Source organism: Arabidopsis lyrata, assembly GCF_000004255.2.
Source record: "Arabidopsis lyrata subsp. lyrata unplaced genomic scaffold ARALYscaffold_379, whole genome shotgun sequence".
NCBI lineage: Eukaryota > Viridiplantae > Streptophyta > Magnoliopsida > Brassicales > Brassicaceae > Arabidopsis > Arabidopsis lyrata.
This window is the reverse complement of record NW_003302287.1, coordinates 1-8803: the sequence shown is the minus strand read 5'-3', so window position 1 is coordinate 8803 and position 8803 is coordinate 1. Positions and strand designations below refer to the sequence as shown.

The 8803-nt window shown below is 32.3% G+C and overlaps 1 protein-coding gene across 1 annotated transcript; it reads left to right on the top strand.

Annotated features, from left to right (window-relative positions):
• Nucleotides 1–6196: 6196 nt before the first annotated feature.
• Nucleotides 6197–7801, top strand: LOC9298600 (the record flags this gene model as incomplete). Its single annotated transcript, XM_021013880.1, has 4 exons — nucleotides 6197–6274; nucleotides 6403–6456; nucleotides 7289–7432; nucleotides 7523–7801. Coding segments are annotated over exons 1-4 (555 nt in total), but the record flags the coding sequence as incomplete, so codon positions are not given.
• Between the last annotated feature and the right edge of the window lie 1002 nt (nucleotides 7802–8803).

Genomic DNA, 8803 nt, shown 5'->3' with positions numbered 1-8803 from the left:
CTTTATATTTATTAATTTTATCTCCTTTCTACCAACTGAAAATAGTGAACCTGCCCAACTCATTCTTCTAAATGTGTTCTATTCCAATCAGTGCTGCGCAAAAGAAAAAGTTGGATATAATTTTTTTTGAAAAGCTATACATGTTGGAGTATCTCAATATCATTGGAAATTTGAAATACTTGGAGTAAGTCCTACTCCAACTATGTGGATATAAATTGCTCGCATGATTTTTAAAGTTCGAAAATACAGCTGGTGCGTGTTCTAGAAAAATAAAATAGTTGAAAAAAAGATCCCTTAAACATGATCAGATTTGATAGTGTTTGATGTTTGTCCATACATAAGAATGTTTAATAGATGGATTTGAATTAATCGATTAAATGATGTTTAATAATATATGATCGACAAGAATTAGTCATTAGATGGGATTAATCGATTAAATGATGTTTAATAGTAATATTTACCTGAAAATGCATAATTCAAAAATAAAATTTAATATGGATTTAAATGCATGGGATTAAAATTTAACGCTATTAAATAATTTCGTTACGTCTGTTAACAGCTGTTAACTTGCGGGTTCGATTCAACTAATAGTTTATATACTATGTATTTTATGACCACAAATAATTAGATGAAGTTTTTTATTACAATCCAAAAATATTGGGTATTAAACTTCCAAATTAAAATTAGTTTGGGTTTTTCCTAGTAATTTTGTAAATTTTGTGTGATCTTTTGGTAATGACACCTAAAAAGGAAACAGAAGGGATACTAATTTATTTTATTTTTTTATTTTTTTGGTAAGCTGGGATACTAATTTATTTAGTTAAAAGGAAAAACATTGGTTCTCAGTTCCCAGAGACTGATAGAATTGAAAGCTCCACTAAATGGCCAGAAATTATTGATAATGTATGTATCTATTTATATAGTCCGTGTATAATAAATAAATATGATAAATAAGAACGTCACGGTTCTCGAAAACCATTCCCTTCTTATTTCGTCCTTAAAGTGATCCCCCACTTTTTTCATGTCTTCTTCGCATGGGTTTCTTATTTCGTCAACTCAGAAAAAAATAAAAACTCATCATAGCAAGGAATTATATAATGAAAACTAAGAAGATGAAACGTTGATTTTCACGGTGGATTTTATTATTTTCGCTTCTTTTGTAGATAAAAATTACATTTATCATATGAAAATAACGTTAGTTACACACTTAAAACCAAAAAAAAAATACCTATACACACACTGACACAACTAATTTGCCCTAAAAGGACTGTAGATACTTAATTGAGGTAAGGAATCTTTCGATCTAAACTGGAAAAAGAGAGAGCCACCGTGTAAGAAATTAACGGAAGAGAAAGGGGAGAGAGAGAGAGAGAGTCATAGACAGTTTATGTCGTCTTCCTCGCATGGGTTTCTTCTTAAATTAACTCCAAAAAAAAAAAAAAGATGAAACGTGAATTTTCTTAAAATATCATACATACAGACCAATTGTTGATGCAGTAGATTTTCATATTTCGTGTTTTCTTTTGTGTGTAAATGTGATCTTTCAATTAACATTATACTTTTTCTTACCTGTTAAAGAGATTGTTAATCCTTTATACTGAAATATCCACCCACCACTACTTTGCCCTAAAAGGCTTGAAACTTAATTTGAGAGATAAAGAGAGAGTGTGTGTGTTTTAGGCAACACTTCCTTCTCACCCAAACAAAGATTCCAAACCCAAGCAAAATCCAAAACTTACCAAACGAGCCTTCCAGAAAATCCTTGAGACTCAAAAGAGACGACGAATTGGTTTTAAGTTTGAGATTACCTAAGATCAAAAGTAGGAGAGACCCAAAAAAAAAACAGATAACAAGAGGAGAGACCAATAATTTTGTTTGCTTTTCAGAACAATGGTCAAATGAGTTAGTGCACTTGGAAAGAGAGAGAGAGAGAGAGAGCGAGTACAGCTGCAGTTAGTTAGATTCGACTTGTAAAATTTTCTCGTCGATTCCTTTGAAATCCATCGGTCGTATACTTCATATCAGGGTTTTACATTCAAATCCTAGTTTGATCGATCGATTTCATGATGCTTCTCTTCTCCAATTGCGAGATCTATAAGGTATGTTTAGTCGAAATTTTTGAGGATCAGAATAGAGGAAAATTGAGTTATGCAAGTGAGTAGACTAGGGTTTGTATCGAACGTGTTCTTCAATTTCGTTAATTCGTTTACGGATTGAGATTGTCGCGTTAATTCATAAATTTTAGAAAAACCAATCAACCGTATAAGTTAGAGGATAAAAAAGCAAAACAAATGTATATTCGATGTTTAATTTGTAAATTTGAAACAAGAAAATACAAATAAATAACAAGATCTACAAAATACATCTTAGATAGTTTCCGGACCGAATGTTTTATTTTTGGTGCTATCTCTTTTTTTTTTTGGTAGGCTGTGGTGCTATCTCTTTAATTAACTGGTTCGTTGACTAATACGGTTTAATTAATATTTTCTGTTATGTAGTTTCTTCAGGTGTTTCTCCTTGCATCTGCACTCACATTTGCTCTGCTTGCGAGCAATAATGCCCTCACCATTCAGGTAGATATTAAGTATATTTATGGTTAATTATATTAATATATCAATTAATTATGTTTAGGGTTGTGTACTGCTTCAACAGAAATAGTTTTAAATTTTATTTTGTTTCTTTTGAAACTATGAACTTTAAAACCAAACTTCTTTTCTTTCATCCAAATTAGAAACATGAGATATTTATCTGTTTTGATTTATAAATTACAATTAAAGGAAGAGTAAATAAAACAACTCTGTAACTGATCCCAAAACACATTATTGAATCATACCAAGTAAATAAAAGATATATGGATACAAAATCAGTCTTTGTCTCTTTAATATCCCTTTTTCGATAAAGAAAATATTTGAGGATAGACCAAGTTCATGCTAAAAACATACACTGATAAACTAGCTTAGGCCCAGTTTAAAATGAGCCCACAAGCACATGATTAGTTTGGTTAGCCCATGTTAGAACCCATAGCTTCAACCTGAATATTAAACCGAGTGCAACATGTTGTCATGTTTTATTTACCTTCCGTGTAACTTACTGATTTTTGAAAGTATACTAACATATTTATCTATCTTTCTATTGAACAGAGTTCAGAGGGCGAGGATGTCGATTGTTACGATAAAATGAAGCAACCAGCGTTTGACAATCCCCTTTTAAAGAATCATAAGTTTCAGGTATTTTAATTGTTATTTTTCAAATAAATTTATTTTTAAATATTTTCTCTAGATAATCAAATTACTATATATTTCCACGTTAATACATTTTTACTGAAACTAATATTATTTATTTTCCTTAATTTTTTTACAGGAAATGCCATCAGAATTCCCTAAAGGGATCAAAACGATTCAAAAGGGCAAAAGAAAACAAACATTGGAATCGCATATCAGCTTTGCCAAATGTCCCCATGGGACCGTACCTATACGGTCTAACAACGCCACTGTAAATCATCGGAAGCAACCTGACAGTTCTAGTTACCAGGGTGGGCATGAGGTATTAATTTGAAACATATTTAATGTTTTTTTTTGGTGAAGATTTGAAACACATTTAATTAGCAGGCAATAACTTTGCCAATATGTTCACCCGAAATCTATTACAGTATATTCATATCATCTTAACAAATAAACCCCTTTAATTAACTTACTAACTATGTAAGCAAATAATATCTTCTTAACTATTCATTTTGAATAATAATAATAATAAAAACTATTCATTTTGATTCTTGCGATCTTTTGCAATATATTCACCAATCACCATAAATCTATTTTACTAAACGCTTCTATTTGGTTTACTAGCCCAGTAACCATCAATGGGTCATAGGCCAAGTAACTAACTAAACTGATGTTGTGACAAAAAAAAAAGGAGTCACGTCGACACGTCGTGTATGAACGATTCTTGTTCAGTTTATACAGATATATCTATAAACGTAAAACTATTTAATGAGTATAAATACAAATACTATATAATATACTGATGACAGTAGAATATATTAAAGGTGTCAAGCGGGCCGATAGCCTGCGGGCTTTGTCCATGTAGCCCACGGCGGGGCAGGCTTGGACATCATATTTTATTTCCATAAAATAGCGGGTTTCGCGGACAAGCCCATGCAGATTGCAGGTTTTTACGGGTTTTGTCCGCGAATTTGCTGGCCGGCCCGCAGACGACAAATATTTAATAAAAATAAATAATTAATATAAATAAATAAATACTTTTACATAATTCTGAAAATATAAATGTGAAATATATGAACATATAATGAAATTTATTGTATAAAATTATAAGATTTACAAAAAAATTAATACTAAAATTTTTTTTAATTGAAAAATTGTTAATTTCAAATTTTAATGATTATTTTTATTTTTTAATTATTTTTAAAATATTAAAACTAAGCCCGCGGGGCGGGCCTGGACATATCATTTTTGTCCGCGGTCCTAGCGGGCCGGTCCGTCGCGGTCTTACAAACTTAAATGCTTATCGTGGGCCGGCCCAGATGGACGCAGGCCGGCCCGTCTGACACCTCTAGTATATATGGTTAATCTCGAACTAAAACTGAAACCAAACCGAAATTAAAATCGAGAGTCCACTCATATATGTTTTCATTGTCGGCTTAAACATAATGAAAACCAAAGTCCCAATAATGTTTTTAAAATTTACAATCAAACTAAACATTTACTAGCTTGATTGTTACGCACCATTTTAAACTGGTTCAACTTTGTGTTCTATGTTTATTTACTAATCATCTAATATTTTAAATTTCTAATATTACTAACTCTAGTATGTTAACTTGGGCATGGAACCCCATTTAATAAATGGGTTTGTATAAAAAAAATAAACCCATTTAAGGAAAAATATTAAATGGGGTTAAATGGGTTACCCCAATTAAACACATTTATTAAATGGGGTATCACACAAATAAATGGGTACCATTTAAATCCATAGTTGTCTTTATTAAAAAATATTAGTCCCTTAATAACTAAAATAAAAGAGTAATATATTAAATACATTAAAACTAAATTATTATACTTAGATTTAATTTTTGATTTAAATAATTTTTTAAAAATATGTAAAACCGCGCTTTTCCGTCTAAATCTTAAAACCGTGTTTTCCCGTCAAAATCAAAAAATTACGTATTATCACCACAAAATAGCGTTTCCCGCCAAAACCGTAAACCCGTGTTTTCCCGCCAAAACTGTAAACTCGTGTTTTTATGCCAAAATGCAAAACTATATTTTTCCGCCAAAATTGCAAAACCGTATTTTCCCGCGAAAATTCGTAAAATCGTGTTTTCCCGCCAAACCCGTAAATCCATGTTTTTTTGCCAAAATCGTAAAATCGTGTTTTCCGCCAAAGTCGCAAACCCGTGTTTTCCCGCCAAAACCGTAAATCCATGTTTTCCCGCCAAAATCGTAAAACCGTGTTTTCCCGCCAAAACCGTAAATCCGTGTTTTCCCGCTAAAGTCGTAAAATCGTGTTTTTTCGCCAAAATTGCAAACCCGTGTTTTCCCGCCAAAACCGTAAACCCAAGTTTTCCCGTCAAAATCGCAAAATTGCTTTTTCTCAAAACAATATTATTTTTCAGCAATAAATTAAGTACAATTATATCATTATTTATCAATTGATTTAAATAAAATAATTTATAAATTTTAAATAATCAATTAAATAATTATTGATTATATTATTGGTTTAAACAAAACAATGTTATATTGGTCTAAATGAGTTTAAATGAGTCAATGAAACTTAAATGGGTTGAAATAAATGGGTTGTAAACTTAAATGGGGTTATATGGGTTTACACTTTACAGTAAATGGGGTGAATTTTAAATGGGATGGGTCTAAATGAGTTGGGTTTACGCATATTAACATCTCTAACTAACTCGATTGTTATGTCTTTCTATCTCTTTGTTAGTTTGTTTCTTATTATACAAAAGTGAGAAAGTTTTACAAGACTAAATTATTACAGTCGAGACTGATCAGAAAGCATGTCTAGTTTTCTATCGTATTAATTACTGTGTATTCTGTTTGAATATGACAGTATGCGATAATAAGTACTATGGAAAGTTTGGAAACCTCAAACCACACCAAAATTCTACGGAACGAAAGCGATAGTGAACGTGTGGGATCCAGAGTTAGAAAAAGGAGCAGAAGAGATGTCTATATCGCAAATTTGGCTTGCGTCGGGAGAATACAAAAGTGGTGATCTTAACACCATTGAAGCTGGCTGGCAAGTAAGTTTATAGGGGAATATATACATCTGAATTATGAAGTTATTAGTTTCTGAATTTTAATTTAAACTATATATATGTGATTATAAACGACTAACATGTTAATTTATTTTTATGATTCAAATATGTAGGTTCTGCCGCAGTTGTATAACGACACCAAGCCTAGGCTATTCCTTTTCTGGACGGTAACGGTTTATTTTTGTTCATTATCAATTTAACTCATATGTTTTACGGTGCAAAGCATACATTATTTTTAATAATCTGAAATTATATAAATTTTATTATTGTTAATCTGAATTTCAAAGTTAAATACTTCAGCGTAATACTATATTACCATACCTACCTTTTTGGCAGCTATTCATTACCTACTTTAAAAGGGAGCAAAACTAAAACTTTTAAATAAAAAACTAGTTTTGTTTGCTAAATAAAAGACTAGTTAATTAAATGCTAGTATAACTGTAAATGGACTCTCTACAAAACACTCAGGCCATGAATATTTGCAAGTTTTAAATGGTTTTTGGATTATAGTTTTTGGTTTATGGATTTTGGATTTTGGTTTATGGTTTTTAGATTTTTGTATTAAGAAAAAATTAAAAAAAATAAAAAATGGAAAGAAAAAGTCAAATCACGTAAAAAGTGAGAAATCCACAAAACATAGATTTTAGATTTTCTATTTTTTAGGAAATCCATTTTTTTCATAATCTTGATTGGGTATAAAGTAGATTTTTTGTAAAAACTAAAACCAAAAACAACTTTAAAATCTACATCCATTCAAGGTTTTGGCCATACTTGAATTTGAAATATAATCTTAGGATCCAAATTGCAAACAAAATTTGAATTATCTACGACTCTTATCAATCACACTCTTAAGTTTTGGAATCAATATTTTTTTGAAAATATATATATATATAACAAAATAAAAAAACTTGGATTTTTGGTGAATTTTAAATGTTTGCTCTTTAACAAGATTTTGAATTAATTTTTGTTTGCTAATAGCAATAATGTTTATTTTTTCAGAGTAATGCATACAGAACCGGATGTTATAACGTCCGATGCGCAGGTTTTGTCCAGACGAGTAGTAGTATTGTCGTCGGAGGCTCCATTTCTCCTGTTTCTTCCTACGGAGGAAGCCAATTTGAGATAGCCATCCAAGTATGGAAGGTTGGTAATCTATTTATTTTCTGTATTTTCTATTTGTTCTTATATACTGTACATTATCGATTTTCTAACTAATTGATAAATGAATTACAGGATCGAGAATATGGTAACTGGTGGCTAAGTCTAGGGTCCAACAACGAATTGGTGGGCTACTGGCCAGCGGAGATCTTTACGACATTGGCTGATCACGCAAGCGTCGTACAATGGGGCGGTGAAGTTGTTAACTGGCAGCGTTTTGGCCGACACACGACGACCCAGATGGGGTCCGGCCACTTCCCCGAAGAAGGCTTTGGGAAAAGCAGTTATTTCTGCAACCTGGAAACTGTAGATATCAACAACAGTCTCCAGCCAGTTCAAGAGTTGAAGAGACTGGTAACCAATCCTGCATATTACGATGTCAAAGATCTATATACAGAAGACACATTTTTTCTTCGGGGGGCCAGGATTTAGACCGCATTCAGGAGCCATTCCCTCGGCATTTGGTTCAGCTTCCTTAGGTTTCTTTGTAGCTTTTTTTCTTATCGTTTAGTATGTTTTCTGGTTACTCTATAACTCTGTGTTGTAATAAGATTGTTTATGCTAATTGAGTGGCTTTTGCATTGTAAATTGTTTTAGTATCTCATTAGTTTGCAGTCCAGTTAAAAGATACGATCTGTTTTACTAAGAATGAAACAATCCAGTAAAATATCAACTAAGCAAAGCAAAGATAACAAGATATTTATCTGTTTCATGTCATCAAAAGTGGGACTTGTATAGTGACAAACACATTCTCCTCCTCAATGCAAAAGCGAAGATGAGTTTAAAAACAAGCGTGGACTCTGAACAAATCTCTCCTTAAACAAGACAAATCAAAGTTGAAGAGTGGTTTTTCCCGTCTGGCGCCTCTGCTAACGCGATCACCCAGATAACAGAAGTTTTAGGCATCTCCCATGGTGCCCTCCCAACTAGATATTTATGGCCATTCCCTTTGCACAAAGAAGTTGACTATGTTAGATTGAGAACCTTTGTGATAAGAAACGAGCTATGAATATCTATTCCTTAACCACAAGATCCGATACACTGTTTACACAAGAGAGCCTCTAGAACATCCCTAGATCACAGCAGCAAATCGTCGTTCACGATATATAATAGAAAAGGCATAAATTTGGATTGTCTAGAGAATAAGAAACAATATCAAATACAGAAAGCTAAAGGAGGCAGGACAAATTCAGACCCGACCCAGGGACTAGAAAAATCATGTACTACAGAATTTAGCAGCCGGAGTGGTGTTGGTTCCAGATTGAACTCACAAGAACAAATGCGCCACTTCACTCGCCATTTAGTCCATTTGGGCTCAGGATGGGCTTTTCTAGGGTGGCCTTTTTGTCAAATGGA